Source organism: Sardina pilchardus, chromosome 22, assembly GCF_963854185.1.
Source record: "Sardina pilchardus chromosome 22, fSarPil1.1, whole genome shotgun sequence".
Classification (NCBI taxonomy): domain Eukaryota; kingdom Metazoa; phylum Chordata; class Actinopteri; order Clupeiformes; family Clupeidae; genus Sardina; species Sardina pilchardus.
The window spans coordinates 23,959,617-23,981,605 of NC_085015.1; the positions used below are offsets into that span (position 1 = coordinate 23,959,617).

Consider the following 21,989-nt stretch of genomic DNA (forward strand, 5'->3'; position numbering starts at 1 on the left):
CCAGGCTGCTGCTGCTGCTGTTGTTGTTGCGGCTGCTGCTGCTGCTGCTGGGGTGGCATCTGAGGCTGCGGAGTTCCCCCTCCGCTGCCCCCCATCCCCGGCTGCGGCCCCGGCGTCAGGCTCTGGCCCGTGGGCGTCTGCGGCGTGCCGGGCTGCGTGCTGGGCGTGGGCGTGCCCGGCGGCCCGCACTCCTCCGAACCCGGCGGCCCGCCGGACCCCGCGCCCGCCATCTGGCCCGTGCGCTGCATGCTGGCCATGCGCCGCCGCAGCATCTGCGCCTGCTGGAGCCGGTGCTGCAGCTGCTGCTGCCGCAGCTTGTGCTTGATGTTCAGGCAGAAGGGCACGGGGCACTTGTTCTCCTGGCAGTGCTTGGCGTGGTAGCAGCAGAGGGCGATGAGCTGCTTGCAGATGGGGCAGCCGCCGTTGGTCTTGCGCTTGCAGCCCTTGGTGTGCTGCACCACGCGCTTCATCTTCTGGCACGAGGGCAGCGAGCAGTTGGCGTTGCGGCACTGGCAGGCGTGCACCAGCGACTGGATGCAGCGCTGGATGCTCAGCCGGCGCGAGTCGCCCGGGTTGGCCACCGCCGCCGCCGCCTGGTTGTTGCTCTCGTCGTCCAGGCCCAGGCCCAGCTTCTCCATCTTGTGCTCGTGGCCCTTGACAGCGTAGCAGGCGATGCACAGGTCGTAGTCCTGGGAAACAGACAGACAGACAGACAGAGAGACAGAGAGACAGAGAGACAGAGAGAGAGAGAGAGAGAGAGAGAGAGAGAGAGAGAGAGAGAGAGAGAGAGAGAGAGAGAGAGAGAGAGAGAGAGAGAGACACAGAGAGAGAGAGACCCGACCGGGAAATGGTGTTAAACGATGTGGAAACACCGTGGGTGGAGGGCCAATAACACTGAGAACTTTTGGACCAGGCATCCAACACCACATTCATCATTCTTTCACCATTTATTCAACCTGAGAACGAATCCGCCTTTCGCTTTACTTGGACTAGCATCAAAACCACTTTTAACATTTTTACATCAAGTAAAAAACCCCCCAAATTTGTCACGCATCCTCCAATTCTGACTTTCCACTCCTTAACCCCATTGCCCTCCCCTTCTCACACCTACCGACTACAGGGCTACACAAAACACTACGACGGTCATACGCGAGTGGTCATTTCCCCCTGGCGGGTCGTGTCCTTACCTCGCAGACGGTGCAGTGCCAGCGCGTCTCCACGTGGTGCTTGCACTCGTTGCAGGTGTAGACGAAGCGGTCCTGGCTCTGGTTGTGCAGCTCCACCAGCATGCACATGGAGCTCCACTTGGAGCGCCGCAGCGAGGAGAACTCCAGGTGCTTGTCGCGCGCCAGCGTCAGGAAGGCGTCGCGCCCGTCCATCAGGTCGCACGCCATCAGGCCGTCCGGGTCGGTGATGGGCGGCAGCGTGTTGCAGGTGGGCCCGGCGATCAGCCGGATCACAAAGAACACCTTTGGCGGAGGAGAGGACGAGGAGAACGAATCAGAAGACGTCGAGAACGTTTCGCACAGACTTCTTCATAGGCACACAACGACAATACAACTCAGCAGCCAATTCAGTTCAATTCCACATTAGCTTGACAGCACTATTACATATGAACTACAGGCCCCAACTTGATCTCAGGGTTCCCAGCTCTGCCCAACAGAGAACACCGTGGGCCTTTTGTCTTCTCCGTCTCTATTAAAGTGGACATGCAACGCTGGATGATATCATCATTTACAAGATTGACTCCCACTCTTATAAATCCTAAGAGGTTTAAAATGACCTATCTCAAATGATGTTCTAAACTAGGTTCTCTATAATCTCAAACAACATCATGTTCCCCCTTCCCGACGCCTACCTCTTTGTGCTTCTCCATGGTGGCATAGAGCTTCTGGGAGAGGTCGTTGGACACGTTGGGCATCCCGGGTTTCTTCTTGTTGGCTCGGCTCAGACTGCTTTTGTTCTTGCTGGTCTTCTTGTTGTTCTTCTTCTTGGCGTTCTTGCTGTCGCCTTTCGTGGCCTGTGGGAAGCATAATGAGGACATCAATGCATTTCAATTTCTAAAGGCACCTTTTGTTCTGAGCATGCAAATGAAACGATGAAAGTACCCTGTTTGGAAGCAAAAAAGAGCCAAAAAAGACAGCGAAATAAAAATAATTTCATGATATTTTTTTTCCAATGCAGAACTGACACTGATTGATTTATTTCAAAAAAGGTAGGCACACCACAAAGATTTTCCTTTTTCATTCAAATAGTAAGTGAGACTTATTGCTTTAGCATGCATTTTGGAGTACACACAACAACAAAATAGCCCAACATTTTTCTTGGACACCTCAGCTCCAGCCCACCTCTATTAGGCTTATTCTGGAACAGACCGATCTGTTCCAGTCGGACCTGCCGGTTGTGCTGATTTAGGATGCCAGATAATAGATCTTCACGTTTTATTAACAGAGCCAGGGATGTGCATGATACTAGGTAAATGAGTAAGTGTTTCCTTTCCTTCCATGTTCCCTCCGGTTCTAAGAATGTACTGCAGGCAAAATTTAAGGACTATGGAGAAGTCAGTCTCGACACCATTTCCACTGAAATTAATGTTCATTCATGATCGTAAACACAGTCGTGTAATGAAATCTATGCAAATATGACTAAGCTAAGCGAAGATGGATTCAAACAGGGCCAAATCCACAGAGCTAGCTCAATCTGAGTCCATTGAGACATTAAAAAGTCACACTCACGTCGACGCTCTCGTTAGAAGTGCTGTTCTCCTCCCTCTTCCTCTCCTCCTCCTCCTGCTCCAGCTCTTTGATGCTCTCCTCCAGGACGTTGGGCCAAAAGTCACCTTCGAAATAGGGCAACTCTTTGGCACTGGTCAGGCGGTCCTCTGTGGCCTGCTTAAAGATGTCCTGAAAACAACAACAAACATGGCCGTCAAAACCAGGCAAAAAAAGAGAAAAAAAGGGGGGGGGGATAATAATAAAAACATCCTTAAAACCTCAACTAAAAATCAAGCTTGTGTCTATGATGCTGTGTCACACTGATTACTAACCTTGTAGTCGTGCACTATGCGCTCCGACACGGCCTTGTCCAGCATCTTCTTGTACCACTCCTGCAGTCTCTTGGGCTTGGGGATCTTTTGATCCATAGGGTGACAGTGGAAGATGTAGTCGTCACCTTCGCTGGGTGGGCAAGCCCAGATATGCCCCTGGGTATACCTACACACACACAAGGAAGCCATTAATACAGTAAGGACATCACCTGGCTTGTGATCATTGTCTCGCCCCCTTATGCACGTTATTAGTAAGGGCTACAGAGCTTTGTAACTCACCCCAATCTCCTTGCGTACTCCAGGTACCCGAGAAGAATCTCGTGGTACACTGCAGTCCTTAGATGGCGTGGCTGGAAGAAGTGGACACTGTCCAGATAGGATATGTAAACTCGCCTACGGGAGAAGAGGGGACCGACCAGGTAAGTAAAAAGCCAACATAACAGATTTAATATAACTCAAGAAGTCCATTAAAAAATGAATCCTCCAGTCATCAAGAACTTCACATCTTTTCTTCAACAGAGCCATCACTCTACAGTATAGATACCTCAGGCAGGGATTAAAGCAAAAAAAAATCCTGAGCCTGAACATTTTTAGACTCGTGCATGCGACTCTATACGAAACTATGTTGGTTGATCGATTGGAAACCGGTTTACTTTTTGGAGTGTTTGCACACGACACAGGCCTTGTTTGGGATGTTGGACCCCAAGAAAGGCCAATAAGTGGCAATAGTAGTCCAACACACTACAATATGATACATGTAGCATTTAGGATTTCTTTTTATATCAAGTTTTGCTGCTAATCTTTGTCTTTGACAGGTTACAATTGACCTAGGCTACAATCATAAGGTGTCATGTTGTCAGGATATGTGAAATTGGAAGGCAGGCATTTGAAGAATAAGATTTAGTTGCAACCATTTAAGTTAAGGTATTCAAAAAAGACAATGATTCTCTTTCTAAAGAGTAGGCTAATAACAGTGTTTCCCACAGATTAGAAGGCAATGTGTGGTGGTCGCCTCATGTCTGACTTTTTATCACTTTGCTTTCACATAATGTGAATTTATTTATTTAATGATTTTTTAACAAGATGTAAAGCGCACACACACGTGTAATTATTCATACATTCTGTATACTGACATTTCTGATATTCATAACAGCAAACTTAATGCAGCTTATAGCCTGCTATTCATATTACAACTCCACCTCTTAAATTCAGCTGTTTGATTGAAGCCTCAAAATATTGTAAACAAAGTAGCATAGTTGGCTAGTTTATCATACTCTAGCTGGTTGGACTGTTCAGTGTCCCCACGTGTGTTTAAGTTTCAAGGTAAGCTCATACTTTTTCTCCTAGGGACAGGCCCTTTAAATCTTGGAGTTGAAAAACATGGTATTGAGATGGTCAGTCAACTTGAATGCAGAGTTTTAATCAGATGTGTGCAGCATAGCCTACTAATGATGCTAACCGTATTTAACAATAATTCAGCTAGTCGTCTTCTGTGCGTCATTGCGTTCACGATTGTGAATATTTTATTTGGATTAAATGTGCACGTCGAGGGGCGGGTATGAGTGCGCACGAGAGCGGGCCAAGGAGATTATTAGCCTACTTCTATACGGTTTGGTAAAGTTGCACGCATAGTCTACAAAATTTGCGGAAGAATTTATGCTTCCACCCGCAGCGTCAGGTGCATTAGTGCGACCGCGCTTCCAGAGATGATCTCGTTATGGAGACAGACGCGGTGTGCACGAAGGGGAGTCTGTGTCTGTGTCTGAGTGTGTATTAAAGGGTGCGTGACGCGTGAGTGACAGAGAGGGAGAGCAGGGAAAGGAAATTCAGCTTAACGAATGCTGCGTGTTTTTCAATAGCGTTAACAAATAAATAATATTTTAAAAAATGAACGCAGTCAATGGCCGCACGCCGGAATTCCGGCACGGTGCCGGAAAACTTTAATCCTTGCTCAGGTGGTTACAGTAGTATGACTGTAATGGATAGAAACTTGCCTTTGATTGGGCTGTGGGCAGTCAGAGCCATACTCCTGTACATGCATGCCAAAAAAGCAGACGTCCGCCCCGTCGATGTCCTCAAACGCAAACAGAGCTTTGGAGCGGTAAGGAAAGGACTCCGCCATTTCTCCACTGTCCACAAACCTGTAGACAGACAGACAGACACACAGACAGACAGACACACACACACACACACACACACACACACTTCCATCAATCTCCCAATCCACGATAGAGCAATATATTTTTTTTTGTGGAGATTAGACTACAGGTCATCAGTTGGTCTCTGTGCTCACCTGGACTTCATTCCTGGTTTGACCTCCACGACCTTGTCGGAGACGTGAACCACGCGGATGGTGACATCGCCGGCTTCGGGGTGAGACTGTCGTCTCAGGTAGTCGTTCACCCGCGTCTCCAGATAGCTGCTGAGTTTATTCTGGGGCAGCCCTGGCGAAGGACAAAACACAAGATAACGTTAGCGACCACAGGAGTGCCACAGCAGAGAGTCCAGTGATGTGTAGGCACTCGTCCACTCGTGCGTAAATGGTGCCGGAAGGAAGGTCAAGGTTGCGCTTACTCTTGGCTGCGTATTTATTCTCCTTCCGCGACTTATTCGATTTCTTCAGACAGCTGTTGCATACAAATCTGCAATGAACAAGATCAACGGTGTGAGGTCAGACAAGAGCGACTGCGAACGGGTTGAGAAGCGACATCAAGTCAAGAAGTGAGACGGAACACGGCAAGATCGTTTAGCTTACCCTGATGGCCAAATCGTATCATGGTGCAGAACGCAGATTTGATGCATTTTACGCCCACAGTCCAAACAGGTTGAAAACCTGAAGAGAAATACATAGTAAATGCAAAAAAATACAGATGAATGAAAATGAACCAAAACCACATTACATACCATCTGTAATTATTTGGAGGGCTATTTGTGCTCTGCTACACAGGGCAAATCTGTCCATACTACATACACCAAGGAGCACAGATGAAGTGACTAGTAACACGTACATTTCAGGATCCAGTGTGTCATTCTTCTTCTTCTCAAACTGCTCTTTATTGATGGACCTACAAAGAGGATGGACAGACACAATAAAAACAGTCCCAGCGACAGAGGCAGGAATGCTAACAACAACAAACAAACAAATACACACAACTTATTATTAGTTATAACTTATTACTGACTCTCTTTAAAACAGACTGTTGTTACCACTCTAAATTATTGTTTTTCTTAGTATGCAGGGGCATTGGCCCATTGCAAGGTTATTCTGTTTCAGATTCAGCCAAGACTCTTGGAAACTCTTGGAGTTTGTTAAGTCCAAACAGCCACAGGGCTTTTGAATCCCTTATAAGTCATACAATTAGTCAAACGCTTTTGCCAATTTAATATTCGGGAAACTGAACTCCCATCAGTATACCAAAGACTCAGAAATATCCGTCCTATCCTTTGGCAGAAGTTATTTTCAGGATCTTTCGACACAACAGGAGCACAAGCCAAAGAGCCAGGGGGATAAATCAGGCGGGAAATGTGAGAATAAAAAAACTTTTAAAAAAAAGGGGGGACAAAATGGAAAGATATACTACATATGATTTACTATCATTCATATTCTGGGGCCTAATTTCTCTAACAAGACTCGTTTATTCAGGCGTGACAGTCATTCCTATTTTATGCATCTGGAGATCATGACCCAACATGCCTCGTTTCCTTCTTTTTGAATAATGTTGATGCTTTTCAGGTGCAATTACTTTCAGAACTGACATTTTTTCCACCAAACCGGAGTTGCATTAATCCCCTGGCAATTTAGCCACTTCTGTTTGCAACCCAAACCTGGGAAATGCATGCGCCGGCATGTCTACGCGCCTCCACAGCGTCTGATGAGCGCTGGGCTCTGCCCGGGATGCCTTGTGAACCGCTGACAGGTTGACATTTGGAGGAGTGGAGCAGGGTTTCTTGGACTCTACTCTGCTGTTTATGGAAGGTCTCCATTCAAAATGTAACCCAGTCCTTGTTTCAAAGACAGTGTGCGTGTGTGTGTGCGCGTGTGTGTGTGTGTGTGTGTGTGTGTGTGTGTTGGTTAATTATTGGACTTGAACCTGGCAAAAAAGACTGTCTGGGGTTGAGGGAAGGAGGGAAGGAGGGAGGAGGAGGAGGAAGGAAGGGAGGAAGAGAGGAAGAGAGGGGGTACTCACGTCTGAGGCTGGGTAGGGTCATCCCCCAGGGACACACTCTCACCCTGGATCTCGTTGAAGCACTTTTCACAGAAGTGGTACCTGCCAGCAAGAAGCCCATATTTTCGTGAACTACACCGTTCAGCCATACGGCAACAGCCAATCACAGAGACGGCACGAGGACGCAGCCACCAATCAGGGCGGGACGGGGCGGGGCGGGGCAGGCCAAAGGGTAAGCAGGCACAGACGGGGAGCGCAGGACAGGGTCGTCGTCAGAGCAGCCAATCATGATGCAGGATTTACACGGGGGAGGGTTGGAGTTGGGGAAGGGGAGGGTGAGGGGATTGGTTTGATGGTTGATTGGATGGATGAAAGCAAGCCATGACGAGCAGACATAAAAAAGGAGGAGGGGGGGGGGGGTAGGTTGGGGGCATTAACATGGAGGGGTTAAAAAACAACAGGGAATGGACAGGAGGGGAGGTTTTGAGGGGAGACAACACCACGGACAAACACAAGACAAGCAGAAAGCCAAAGCAAAGCACAGATTAGCGTTTGTACAGGTAATGAGGGTCAAACCAGCACACCTACACAGCTGTGGCAGAATCAAAGGGAAGGGAGGTGGGGGGGGGGGGGGGACTGGGCGATGGGACACGGTCATTTAAGGACACATGAGGACACTGAACACACAAGCAGCAGAAGCAAGGCTGTTCCGCAAGCCAGGCAAGCTCATTTTAGAGTTGGTGCTCTCATTATGCTTTTCATTGCAATTAGTCTGTGCTTTAGTTCATTTATGTCGTTACTGATCATTTCCCTTTGGGACCAATGCACTTATCTCAAATTAGTGTCGCAAATTACTATTAAAGGCCTACAAGAATGACAACAGAATAAAAAGCACCAACTCTTAAAATGGCGGAATATAACAGACAAAGCAACCACATTAAGGAGTTGATTGGTGGAGTAAATATCAGCACAAGATTAACAGAACACGATTAACATTGCGTTTGGCATAACATTTCAATGTTGATGTTCACTTTGCAGGACAATACAGGTATCAATAGCTTGCAAATCATTCAACATCATCATACATCACTGGAATTTAAGAATCGTTTCTGGAATGATAACCATAAGCCTGCGCAATAATAATATTAACACGTACAAGTTTGTCTGGATTAACTTTTGTTGTAACATCGGTTTAGTATGTTTAATAGAATTAAAGTTGTTCAGTGGTGGGAAGCATGATTTATTGGCTTTGGATGACACTTGCAATCACAAACAGGCATGAGCTTGTGCTACGCCTGTGCTAGTGAGTGCTGTGATTACAGCGCGGGCCTCCGAGGAGTTAAGGTTGCACAACATGGCTATGGCTAAGGCTAAGGCCGAGTCGACGCTCGCTCATACTCACCCTTTACTCCAGATGGACACTACGCTCTTCTACTCTGTGTGCGTGCGTGCGTGCGAGAGAGTGTATGTACACTTCATGCGTTCCTGTGCATTTATATGTGGGCGTCTGTCTATGTGTCCAAGTGTGTGTGTCCAAGTGTGTGTGTGTGTGTGTGTGTGTATTCATACCTGTTCTGATAACTGAAGTAAGCAGCATCTCGTGGTATGGTGCACAGCTGCTTGCCATAGCAGCAGAGAGTTTGGGGGGAGAACTCCAACTGTAAAGGACAAGAATTTAAGGAGAGAAAGAGAGATAGAGAGCGAGAGAGAGAGAGAGAGAGAGAGAGAGAGAGAGAGAGAGCGCGAGAGAGCGAGAGAGATAGAGAGAAACAGAAAAGGGAAGAGGAAGAGAAAGACAGTGAGTGGTGAGCAACCTTTCCGTGTGCTTGTGAAATGAATGGCTATTGGTAAAAGCTGAAACAAAACAAGGCTGTGCTCCAATGCCTAAAAACGCTGCGCAAGCAAAAAAGGAACACGCAAGACAGTGACCGTCATTGTACGCCTCACCCCATAAATTTGGGAACAAATAACTTCGCCCAAGGCTCTGCATTTTGTGACACAATCGTCTACATACACCAAAGTCTAAAAGCCTGTCTTTTGCCCCGAAGCAATCATGACTAAGACGGGTTAACTGGCATGTGCCCCCCTTCCGCGATAACATTACAAACAACTCCCCCCTGCACCCCCCCCCCCCCCCACCACCACACACACACTCCCCCCTGCCCCCACACACACCCCCTCATCAACAACATAGCTCTCCCAGGAGGTAATGTGCTGAGCTCTCCGGCATTTAACGCTCAGCCTCACATGGCTCTCCTCGGCTCAGGGCTACGACAGGTGCGAGGGCGCTGCGGCCCGTCCACTGAGACTCCAGGCTGAAATGGATCAGTGGCCTGGACGCTGGAGCCGGCAGTGGACGCTGGAGCCAGCAGTGGACGCCGCACGCAAGCAAGGGCAAAAAAAGGCCAAGCACACAGGGAGCCCAGAAAACGGTGTAGAGTTGTACGTCTCAAATTAAGAAAACACATTACTGTATGTGCACACAGACACACACACACACACACACACACTGACACACAGAGACACACACACACAGAGACACACACACATACACACAAAACACAACACACACAAACACACCTTTCTCCCACAGCAGTAGCCCAGGCCCTGCATGACGGGGTCGATCTCCTGCTCGAAGACCTCGGCCAGCTTGGAGCAGTACTTGTAGACGCGCGAAGTCTTGCGGTTGTAGAGCCAGGCGTTGTTGAACATGAGCCAGATGTCGTCCACGTACTGCCAGGGCTCCTGGTACTGACCCGTGTCTAGCTTGCGCTTGATGGTGGACAAGTCGATGGGGTTCTTCACGATGTCGAAGTAGTCCTGCGGAGAACACCAAAGAGTTTCACAAGTCAGTCAAAGGAAGTAGAGTGTTGACACTTACGTAGCTCCTTATTTTTGAGAGTGGCTGACAATTCTGCCAAGGTACATGAATACATGGTGTTTATTTTGTGTAAATGTTAAGGAGGAACCTGACAGTCAGTTATTTTCTCCTAGAAGTCTCCACAACTCGATCACAGTGCTTCTGGCCATCTTATGACTGTGTTCATAAGTACAGATGCAATCTAGAGTACCGCTACTACACTTGCAAAGCTTATTAAAAACTTTGCCCAGTGTATTACGTTTGTCCCTTCTCAGCTGCCGTACACTGCACTGTTATTAGGCATTTTACACCTCCATATTTACACGTACTTGAACAATTCTTCTCTTACACATGAGCTGCAATAGACATAATTTATGTAAATTGCACGCCATTAAGCATGATCTCAAATCAGCACTTCAATTCAAAAGGCGTATCCTTAGTCAGTGGCAGAGATTAAAATCTTGGTACGTACAGGAATGCCCAGCAACTGTGGATCCACAGGTTGACGGAAGGGCAAGGACTCTGGGTCCTGACGGTACAAAGCCTCCAGTGTGGGCATGAGGGCTTGCCGTAGCTCCTCTGGCTTGAAGACTGCACAAAGTGGAGAGGTCAGAGGTGAAAGGTCAATAAAATTAGTACCAGGAATGATTATCATCATCACACCATTAATAACAAATAATTAAAAAAACACACAACTAATTTATATTAATAACATTTCAAATATCATTTATGTGAAATTTGGCTTTGTAGCAGTGTTGCATTCTACGTTTGTTCAGAACATAAAAGGCAAAGAAAGAAGAATGCGGTACAGGGAATATACGCCTGTTCACAACATTAAAAGTTAAAGAAAGAATAATGCAGTACAGGGAGTTAGTTGAAACTGAAATCACTGCGTGTCTAATGAAAGGAATAAAGCCGTACTCTTCTTCTTGCTCTGTGGTCCTGCAGGCGAGGAGCTGGTTGTCGAGGGCGTCGATGCCTCCTCTTCTTCTTTGGGTTCCGTCTTCACTTCCGGCTTCCTGTCTTCCGCCGTGGATGTCTCCATGGCGCTGCCTTTCCCGCCATCACCCGATGGCTCTTCTTTCTTTATCTTAAAAGGTGAAATTCACATTTCAAAGTTTAACACAACATTAAAGCAATTTCCCGCATATAAGACGTATTGTGTATAAGCCGCAGGACAGTGTTTTATGCAAGTTAAAAGAAACAAAACCATATTAACACCATATTAACTGCCCCCCCTGTATTAATCTCATAGCTACAGAAATTTTAGCCGCGGCTAATAGTCGGGAAATGATGGTACAATTAGGACACTACAGCAGTTCACAGCTGAAAGTCCACGCGACGCGACTTACATCTGGTTTCTCTTCCGTCTTCACGCCACCTAACTTTCCGATCCTGCCTCCGCCGGCCGACTCCTCGTCGTCGTCCTCGTCTTCGTCGTCCTGCTGCTTCACCTCCATCTTGGTGCTGAGGGCGGAGGCCGCTCCGTCGCAGGGCGCCTGCTGGGAGGAGGTGTCGGCGCTGCTGCTGCTGACGGAGGCCGGCGTGGCTACCTGCCCGTCCAGGTGGAGCGAGCCCTTCTGGGACAGCTGGAGAAAGGGCAGAGAGCGAGAGTCAGGAGGGCGAGAGGAGACGCGCTTCTGAGACCAACATTTAACACCACCATAGGGATCAGCTTACTCTTGATATCTTGATTTGAACATATTTGTATAATTCCTTACAAGTGCATAACATATTTTGACCTAGTGACATTTCCTGTGTATTAGCCGTATTGTGTATAAGCCGCAGGACAGTGTTTTATGCAAGTTAAAAGAAACAAAACCATATTAATTGCCCCCGTGTATTAACCTCATAGCTGAGGAAATGTAGCTAAATTGATGTATAAACCGCTGCTAATAGTTGGGAAATTACGGTAATCACATGTCAAACAATTCTTCCCTGACGACATGATCAACACAAAAAGTTAACGTATCCATTTCGTTAGGTATCCCCATGCAAAGCGACTCACTGGAGTGCGGGGCAGTTGAGATCCGTGCCCTGCGTTGGGGGTGGACAGAGTGCACTGCTGGCTCCCCGAGCCCACCGAGCCTGGGCCGCCTCCCATCGACTGCTGGCGCATCTGCGGGGGCTTGTCGGAGCCCGGCCCCTGGGAGAGGGGCCCCTGGCCGACGCTGCCGGGCAGCTGGGGGAGGCCGGGGGTGTGGGGCTGCGGCGTCTGGGAGCCCGGGTGTCCCGTCGGCGGAGGCGTGCGGTGCGGGGTGGGACTGCGGCTGCGGGCCGGCGAGGGCGAGTTGCGGACGGCCGGGGGGCAGTGCGGCATGGCGAGGGGCGGCTGCTGCTGCTGCTGCTGCTGGGGAGGGGTGGAGGAAGAGGAGACCGAGGGGGGACCCACGCTGCCGGGGCCCGTGCCCATGCCCGAGGACATCATGGAGGAGCCGCCGCCGGCCGAGCCGGGCTGGCCGAGGGGGCTGTTGACGGGCATGGAGGGAGGAGTGGGCATCTGGGCCTGCTGTGGGATGGCAAAACACACAGGGCTCAGGAGAGGAGCTCAAATACAACACCACACTACAACACACAGCAGTCACTACAAATGTACAAGAGTAACATCAGTGATGCTGTACAGTCAGTATGTTTACATGCACAGTTTAGCAGAGCAACAGTTATTATAGCTAATCTAGACGATTGGACTGGACTACTGCCTTTACATGCTAGATAGGAATTCTTAACCGGAATTACTGCATGTTTTACTCCGCTACGCTAGATGGCGTAGATCATCTAGATGCTCCCCTCTCTGTTCATGAACACCGACGCAGTCCGTATAAGCAAGATTAGCTTGCTCACTAGCGAACTTTGCATTATCAGTGTAACTAGTTATATAGCGGACAGTACTTTTTTAATCTGTTCGTATGGACATACTGGAGGATAATTCATATACGTATGAAATAAGGTGCCATTTATGCCACAGCTCTACATACTCATAAGTTTCATGTAGTTAGTTTGCCAACCAAGCTAAAACGGCTGAAGAGTACAGAGATGCAAACTATCTAGGTGTGCTAGTCAGACTGAAAGAGCTTCGATTTCCTCCGATTTCATGCTTACATGTTTACATGCATTTCAAAACTTCGGTTTGTGTCGGACTAACACAATAATTAGTTTTTTTTTCCCAGCATCATGCAAACATGCTCAGTGACGTGGTGGGGGGGGATTCAGCTCCTATGACCTTGTCTGTACTTCCCCATACAGGAATGTAACATTTCAATATAAAAAACTAAGATTAGACACAGATACAGTCTAAAGTTAGGAGTTATTTTCTAAACATAATACTATGGAGACTCCCATGTCCATTAGTGTGACTCTTTACAGTCAAGTCTGAGAGGAAAAGATCTATCTTCTCACCTGAGGAGGACCACCAGGTGATCCTCTCACCTGAGCCATGCTAGCCTGGCCGCCAGACTGGCCCATGTTAACGTTGACGTTGCCGAGAGATGGACCAGGTCCAGGGAACTGGCTCTGCACCGGTGCCATGTACTGGTTCTGCATCTGGCCCACGTTGGGCTGGGGCATCCTCGCTCCACCTCCCATTCCCATCTGCTGAGGAAGGAAGGAAACACACACACACACACACACAAAATGTACAGCCGTCAGACGCATGAACTCTGTGACATTTGCTTAACTGGGTCACACTGACACCACTGCGCACACACACACTCACACACAGACAGTGAATCTACACGTCAGCAGTGGCAAGGAACCAGTCTTCTATGGTCCGAGGGGGCTGGTCAGAACTCTTACCTGGCTCATGGGCGATCCGAGCTGAGGGGGCGGAGTAGCCCTGGGACCCATGGGCATCTGGTTAAAGGGGGGCATCCCTACCAACCCAGGAGAGAGGAGAAGAGGAAAAGAGGACATTAGACTGAAAGCAGTCCTATGGCAATGGAGCCTGAATATACTTTTTTTTTTTTAAACAAGAAGAACGGTGAAGAACACCATCACACAACAATCACCACAATTTTAGAGAATTTTGATTTTATGTTTTCTTGACGAAGAAAACATAGAAATAGTTCAACCCATTGGTCAGATGCAAACACTATAAATGGAATAATTTGCATGGGATAATAAACACAAATGTAACAATGGCCAATCATACCTGCAGGGTTCTGCATCCGGTTGACCATTTGGGTGGGCCCTGCTAATGGACCATCTATAGATAAAGAGAGAGGAGGAGAGTGAGACACTGTGTGAATTGGGACTTGGTGTAGGATGATTAAGACCGAGCATGGTGTGTTTTTGTGGTGTTAAGATAAACTCTGTGTGAGTGTGTGTGTGTGTGTGTGTGTGTGTGCCCACTCACTAAGTGGCAGTCCCGTTGGCGGTGTCGGCTGGCCCATTACAGGAGGGCCTGGCGGCAGGACACTGGGGGACATGCCTGGTTGACTTCCCATCATGCCTTGCTTCTGCAGCCGTGTCCGCCGCTTCTCTTCCAGCTCCTTCTGGATCTTGTAGATCTTCTCTGCCAGGAGATGGTAGTACTCAGCCTGAAACACCACCAAGGAGCGCAAGAGTCACAAACAAATTAACAAAACAAACAAACAAACAAACAAGACTGCAGTGAAGATACAACCTAATAAAACACCAGTCAATTGCCACACACACACACACACACCACTTCCAGAAAGTTCCGACAGGAGCAGTGCCTAATGATCCAGCAACTGCTCCCATCCAGACAACACAACAGTCCGACAGGCCCTTACCCTGCTGTTGGCAGACTCGTACATGTCCCCCTCCACCTTTCGTGCGTACGCCACCAGGTTCTCCATCCGCCGGTCCTTCAGAGCAGCGGGGTCTGGCGTCGGGAAAATGGCCTGGACACTGGAGAGTGAGGCGAGGTTGAGTAACGTAAATGGGACTAGCATGATCTCTAACTGCTATGTGAACTCAGTAATATGACACAGAGTTAATAAAGAGACGTGATGAATGTAGGTAACAACTAAAAAAATAAGTTTGGTGAATCTGTATGTGTATATATATATGTGTGTGTGTGTGTGTGTGTGTGTGTCTTACAGCTTGTGGACGAGGTGATTGCGCAGATCCTGTGTGATGTCCTCATGCCAGCTCTTCCTCATGCCCCCTGTAGAGGCCGGGTTGGCTGTGGGCATGGTGCCGCTGTCATTCATCAGGCTGCACAGAGGAAGAGGAAGGGTGGGGGGTGGGGAGAGGAGAGGAGAGAGAAAGTACTTAGAACTCTGGTAGACCACACAAGCTTACAGGTAGTTCTTCATGTAACATTTAAATGAGACCAGGAGGGAAATTACAAAATTCGAAACCTGACCTGTCGGTTTCAAATGTCAGCGGACATAATGACGTTAAATACCCAATCAAACCCTCTAACAAACCAGCGTAAAAATGTTTCTAGCCAGAGCCAGAGAATTTGACTAGGGATGCACCGATCCGATATTTGGATCGGATATCGGCCCCGATATGAACAAAATAGCTGGATCGGGGATCGGAAAAAATGAGCCGATCCATGGGCCGATCCGAATTCAATATAGTCTCAAAAAAGGGCTGAGCCATGACGCGCAACCAGCCATTTAGCGCAGCTCACTGCTGCGGTTTAGAGTGTGCCTCACCTCACTATGTGTCTAAATTCATGGATGGGATAAATACAGATACCAAATTTATGTCATAGGATCAAAAGAATATCTATACTAACCACCATTTGTCATAGATTAATTACGATCTTCATGCGTTTTGTTGCATTTAGGCAACACGTTAATGTGTAACAGTCAACAAAATAGGCTACTCAAACTAAACACATTGTCATTTTCATCTCATCTGTATAAACTGTTCTTGGTATAAAGACATGCAAATGTTCAAATTGGCTGTTAAAAACGTATCATTTATTAGATAAAACGTACAACTTCTACCGTTTACCACCATTCAAACTCCGTGTGAACTAATTAGTTTATCGTGGGGAAACTGCGGGACCGTACCACTATGAGTAAATAGAGGGGTTTCGCGGGTGACACCATTTTGGCAGGGGTGTTTCAATGTATGTCACTAATATGGGATTTTTATCTGCAAAATTGTTTTTTGTTAGATTTATTATTTAGTAATAACTGTGAACTTGAATTTGAATGCTGTTCCAAGTTGCTGCTGGTGTACAACTGTTTATTTTTAATACTAGTAATATAATCAATAATGATGATGATAATTATAATACTACTACTAATAATAATAATACTACTACTAATAATAATAATACATTACCTTTATATCTAAGTGTTATTTTGTTAGATTTTTTTTAGGAAAGTAATGTTTAGTTAGGGAAAGACTGAAGAATGAAGTCAAGCCTGATGCCTTTAGTCTTTTCCACATGGTGAGGTATACAGTTTATTAATTAACAATGGTATCGGATCGGTATCGGATATCGACCGATACGCAGAGCCCAGGCATCGGTATCGGTATCGGGACTGAAAAAGTCGGATCGGTGCATCCCTAAATTTGACATATCACAATAAACATCTTTATAGCTTAAACTGTTTGTAACAGAGAAGTGCACTAAAGATCTAATGACCTAATCTGAACACTGAACAAGTAAGGACACCCATCCATGGGCCAAGTACTCCTTGGGTAACCGGTTCTGTGGTTTAAAAAAGGGGTTCCAGCCAGTTCCTATCTCCTACATCTGCTTATTATCTGGCTGCTTAAAATGTTGGGCTCTAAAGTCTTCCAACTCATCCAGGATTGTGTTTCCCAAAAAGGCCATTTCATGCTTCTGCATCAGTTCTGCATGAACCTTTCGAAGTTCTGCTTCTCCGGTGTCTGCATTGCTCACCACCGAAATGGTAGTCAGAATGCCAAACTCCATAGACTGCCGTGCTGAAACACTAATCTTATTTGTTTTCTTGCTTAGATTTTGTAAAAGTTAGAGAGAGAGACACAGTACATTCCAATGACCTAGTTGTTGTAAACAGAAAATAAGTCTAAGGTTATTTGAAAGGTGTCTGCCAGCCAATTTATGTTACGTTAGCAAGAAAACTTTCCCACAAAGTACTACTTGCTGACAAAGTGCTGATTTCAAAACGTTACTGACAAATAGACACTTTACAAACAGATAACCCCGTCATTAAAACCAAAATATGCCTGAGTTTATCTGCAGGGCTTATGTCAGTGAACTAGCAGGTTGCTACTGCCCACAGTAAGCTGCTTCAAGCAGCCGGCTATCAACACACAGGGCGAGCCGACCAATCACAGTCCTTGCAATCAGTGCTGCCTTGACGCAAATGTTACTATTTTTTGGAGGTGCGCGTCAGTGAAAGGGCTTGGAGGGGCTAAAGTCATCAATTCGAAGCAGAAGCATAACATAGCCTAAAGACTAATTGAACAACCACCATAGTTAAATGGCAGAAAGAGAAAGAGAAAGAGAAAGAGAAAAAGACAGAGAAAGAGAAAGAGAAAGAGAAAGAACATCTTTCCACAGTTACCTCCGTGGTAGTTCAACAAAGACTTTTCGGGAAACATGGTCCAGACCTTCTCACGAGTCAGACTCCTATTGGGCATTTCTGTTCACGGGCTGGTTGCAAAAGGATGAAATGAAGGCTCACCTTGAGTTCATGTTGAGGTGCATCATGGTGTCCTGCAGAAGGCTGCCCTGGTTGGGTCCTTGGCTGCCCACTGCTCCGTTCACTGGGTTCCCTCCTGAGAAAAAAAAACATGCGATGAGTGAGCAAAGTTTGGACAAAGAGAAACGAGCAGAACTTCCCCGCACACCTAAACTGTTAAAACTTTGGTCCTGGGTTTTACTGTAGATAATCCATTCAATGATCCAAGTAGGCTTAGTCCAAAGAAATGTCGCAACCACTGTGGAATCAGCAAAGTTCAGAGATTTTTCACATCTGCAAGCTTTCACTGAGGAAAGGTCATTTGGGAGAATTCCATGTTCTACTCTGCTCTGCTCTGCTCCCCACAGCGTTATTAACCAAATGATTAGATCCCCCACAGGAAATGGGGATTCATTAAAAAGTGATTCACCTGCTTTTCAAGTCAGCACATCAGAAACACTATCTGATGCAAGAGCAACTCGCTTGCGGACATTTGAAAAAGGGTGAAAACGAGCACTTAAACAACGTGTGTGTGGTGCTTTGTCTGCGTCATTCTCCTAGGAGTTGATGCCCAGCCCTTGTACTGCCCTGTGTCGGCTGTGAACCCTTACCCATGGCGTTGAGGGATCTGGACGTGGCCTGGTTGGGCTGAGGGTGCACCTGGTTGCCCGAGTAGGTGAGGCCCAGGGCGGCATAGGCCCTCTCGATGGAGCTGGGGTCAATCTGGCCCGGCGCGTTGAGGCTCGGGGTGCTGGGCTGACCGCCGGGCACTGAGCCAAGCCCACTGCCCAAGCCGAGGCCTGCGGAGCCCACGAGAGCTGTGGGGAGAGAAGGGTAGAGGGAGAGAGAGAGAGAAGTAGAAAAAGACAAGTGCAAGGGGGAAGAGATTCAGCCACGTTACTAATGAGGTAAAACATTAAAACAAGTCACATTACACATGCAAAGGACCAAATATCATGCGCAAGATTATGATTTTCTGTGTGATCAGAACTGAACCAAAAGAAATAAACATTTCGGGACATACAATTGGTCTTCTGTTGGGCTGGCATCTTAACAGACACTATGCTTTAGTGTATATTTGTTTTACACATGCACAGCTGCTCCAAGATGAATGATATAATTCAGGTCCCATCTCCAGTTTCAAGTCGCCCCAGTACATTTATCAGTGATTTTATTTAAACAGCTAGATGAAGAGAATCTGATCTGGACACGATCCTGCCAAGGGCCATTCAAATGCCCGATCAAATTCCCAACTAAATCTGTGCTTTATTTTTATAGAAAGTGATCTGATATGGGTGGATCTCAAAAAAAAAAAAAAAACAGGGCATGGTAGTTTGCATCGGATTCCATTTCACCCCATGCAAGGTTGCCAAAGTTGTACTAAGAATATGCCGAAATGCCATCAGCAGGAGCTGGCAATGTGGTGCCCTGCTGTGTGTGTGTGTGTGTGTGTGTGTGTGTGTGTGTGTGTGTGTGTGTGAAGTGGCGGGACTAGCGGCGTCTGGACAGTGAGTACACACACTCACACTGCTGATTCCTCTTGTCTCCGGCGTTTTTCAGCGGTAGACACACGGGGCAGTCCTGTCGAGTGCAGTTCTTCCAGTGGGAGATGATCTGTCTGGACGAGGCACAGTGCGCCACTGTGTAAAGACGCAGAAAGACAGAGAGAGAGACAGAGAGAGAGACAGAGAGAGAGACAGAGAGAGAGACAGAGACAGAGAGACAGAGACAGAGAGAAAGAGAGAGAGAGAGAGATGGGGAGAGAGAGAGAGAGAGAGACAGACAGACAGAGAGAGAGCTTAAGGTCAATACAGGTCACGATGAGCCCTCTTCACCAAGTAAGAACACAACCAACACTAGGAGCGGGGCACTCTTGTGCTGAACTACAGAACCTCATTAATCATTGGCCAAGTTAAGGCCATAATATTGACTTGAGTCTTGAGGCAAATATATAATGAATATCAACAAATACTGTTCTCAAAAAACAAAAACATCAATTCTACTATAGATGAATCACATTTTTCTTTAGCGTTGAAAGAGAAAAAAAATAACCCTCCTTAATAAAATTTCAATATGATGCATTCATCTTAAAAAAACAGCCACAAGCCACAACAACCCACACCCTCAGAAGCCCCTCACCTTGGCAGGTCTTGCCGGCCTGGCAGTGGGTCATGTGGTTGAGGACGTTCTTCATGGTGCGGCAGTGGGGCAGGTTGCACGGACGCATCTCGCCGTTGGCCTGCTCGCGCCGCTGGCACTTGTGCGCGTGCAGCAGGAGCACCAGCTGCTGCTGGATCAGCTTGCGCTTCTCCGGGTCGGCCGTGGGGGGTACCCCCACCCCGACGCCCACCCCGGCAGCCGCCCCGCCCGGGCCCGCTGGACCCAGGCCACCCTGAGCGTTGGGCACCATACCCGCTGGTCCTGACGTGGCCACCCCACCTGCTGTGGCCTGCTGGGACGCCTGGGACAAAGGTAAAGAGGGAGAGAGAGAGAAAAAAGGCGACAAGAAGAAAGGAAAGGAGAGAGATGGGATGTTAAATTGGATATTGCGAGTGGAAACTTGCCGTTCGATAGCCAGAACATGAAGAGGTTCGCTCTGGGTTTCATCCGTCTCGGTTTCAAAAGATCCCACCTGGACTCCATTCTATCTATTTACAGCAACACAATCAACCAAATGAAAGGTGGCCACATTTGTGCAAAACATGTTCCACGGACCCACAATAAGGCTAAACTACAAACAGGCTCTACTCTACTGTGAAGATATTTTTGTGCTTTTCCTTATTCTCCTTGACACACAAACCTGGTGATAAATAATATTGGAACAATATTTCTGAATTGAACATTTTCATTGAGCAATACAATTTAAGATGCCAATGATTTAGCTCAATATACGATGGGAGAGGGCGAGACAGAGCAAGAAATGTGTATGTTTGAGTGTGTGGGGCTGAATGATGCCATCTAGGCTACGTTTACACTGGCAGACTGTGATGCAGTTCTGATTTTTTTTGTCTATGCGATCTTCTTGCCTGTCCGTTTATATCTACGTTTCAAAGTGGCCCATATCAGAAAAAATCTGTGTTTACATGGTTCACTAATTTGCTTAACACTTGAGACAACCCGCATGTGCACAAGAGGGTTTAGTCACCGAAATGAAAGCAAACACACAGATGGCACTGAAAATGCACGGATTAGATATAGGCACAAAATCTAAACTGTGCATCAAGGCCAGCCAATGTAAATGCAGCCTTGCACACTTCTAAATTGCACCACATCCATAAACCTGGACTGAATAACTGTATAATTATAATATCATCATTTAAAGTTTACACTATAGCACGTTAGCAACAACTGTTGAATTGGGTCTGGAGTGGTAATAGAACTTGTCTATGCAAAAGTAAGAGCGAATAGAGGCAGGCAATCCCTCCTGCCCCAAGCAGAAAATTCGGGAGAAAAAAAAAAATGCACGGCTGTTGTAGGGTCAGTTCAGTTTGGGAATTTCCTGCTACTAATGTGCTCGGAAACCAGAGCACAAGCACAGCCCTGCTCAGAGCCGTACGGTGCAGCGCAGCAGCAGAATTAAGAAGCCCTCATGCATAAGTAGCAAAGGACAGAGAGGGAGGAAGGGAGGGAGGGGGAAAGAGTGAGGGAGGGAGGGGGGGAGGGATGGAGGGAGAGAGCGAGAGGGAGGATATCAGCATGTTGGTCTGCTCACCATTCCGGCCATCCCTTGCATGGGCTGCGGCTTCTTGTCCAGGCTGAACTGGGCCAGGCTGTTGGGCAGACCGGCTTTGTTCTGGAGCTGCGGGGCCAGCCCAGCTCCTCCCAGACTCTGGCCTGCGGACTGGCCGTACGGGCCTCCATAGGGGCCCGCGTTTCCCATCATGCCCATCTGAGGAGGAGCGGGAGGAGAGGGAGGAGGGGGAGATGGAGTTATGGAAGAGGGACAGCAACAACACAAATTTGTTAGCTTACACATCAAAAAAAGAAGTGTTTGAGTGTTTACATTTCTTCAAATAGACAATTCTAAACGGTTCATTACAGACTCATTACGTGCCATTAGGAAGAAAATGTGAACTGGACAAAATCATGTGCTTATTAAGCCTATTACATCCCGATAATAGTGTCAATTATATCCAATACAGCAACTGAAACAATAAGATAACGTCAACACGGGACCTTCGACGAAAGACTTCACTAACTCAAAGCGATTAATCAGTGTGTGTCCACAAAAAGAAACTCCACAGCCATTCATCAAAATGTAGAACGGTGCAGTACAGTAGAAGGCATCAGCTGAGGACCCGACGCGTTCTACTGCG

The 21,989-nt window shown here is 47.3% G+C and overlaps 1 protein-coding gene across 5 annotated transcripts in view; it reads right to left on the reverse strand.

Annotated features, from left to right (window-relative positions):
• Positions 1–21,989, reverse strand: part of ep300a (E1A binding protein p300 a) — a 32,463-nt gene that overhangs the window by 5,006 nt on the left and 5,468 nt on the right. For 2 of the 5 annotated variants that reach the window (XM_062525519.1, XM_062525518.1), the window contains exons 3-31: positions 21,386–21,562; positions 19,813–20,134; positions 19,194–19,313; positions 18,285–18,491; positions 17,677–17,770; positions 15,134–15,250; positions 14,824–14,941; positions 14,424–14,607; positions 14,220–14,273; positions 13,865–13,941; positions 13,469–13,663; positions 12,081–12,581; positions 11,425–11,661; positions 10,994–11,162; positions 10,545–10,663; positions 9,793–10,032; positions 8,782–8,870; positions 7,234–7,314; positions 6,055–6,111; positions 5,802–5,879; positions 5,621–5,688; positions 5,340–5,490; positions 5,041–5,187; positions 3,326–3,439; positions 3,047–3,212; positions 2,736–2,903; positions 1,859–2,020; positions 1,188–1,469; positions 1–689 (exon numbers count right to left, since the gene is read on the reverse strand). The exon at positions 1–689 is cut by the window's left edge. In XM_062525519.1, coding sequence (XP_062381503.1) covers positions 1–689; positions 1,188–1,469; positions 1,859–2,020; positions 2,736–2,903; positions 3,047–3,212; positions 3,326–3,439; positions 5,041–5,187; positions 5,340–5,490; positions 5,621–5,688; positions 5,802–5,879; positions 6,055–6,111; positions 7,234–7,314; positions 8,782–8,870; positions 9,793–10,032; positions 10,545–10,663; positions 10,994–11,162; positions 11,425–11,661; positions 12,081–12,581; positions 13,469–13,663; positions 13,865–13,941; positions 14,220–14,273; positions 14,424–14,607; positions 14,824–14,941; positions 15,134–15,250; positions 17,677–17,770; positions 18,285–18,491; positions 19,194–19,313; positions 19,813–20,134; positions 21,386–21,562 — 5,183 coding nt within the window. The remainder of the gene's footprint in view (positions 690–1,187; positions 1,470–1,858; positions 2,021–2,735; positions 2,904–3,046; positions 3,213–3,325; positions 3,440–5,040; positions 5,188–5,339; positions 5,491–5,620; positions 5,689–5,801; positions 5,880–6,054; positions 6,112–7,233; positions 7,315–8,781; positions 8,871–9,792; positions 10,033–10,544; positions 10,664–10,993; positions 11,163–11,424; positions 11,662–12,080; positions 12,582–13,468; positions 13,664–13,864; positions 13,942–14,219; positions 14,274–14,423; positions 14,608–14,823; positions 14,942–15,133; positions 15,251–17,676; positions 17,771–18,284; positions 18,492–19,193; positions 19,314–19,812; positions 20,135–21,385; positions 21,563–21,989) is intronic. The other 3 variants (XM_062525522.1, XM_062525520.1, XM_062525521.1) reach the window with 3 other exon arrangements.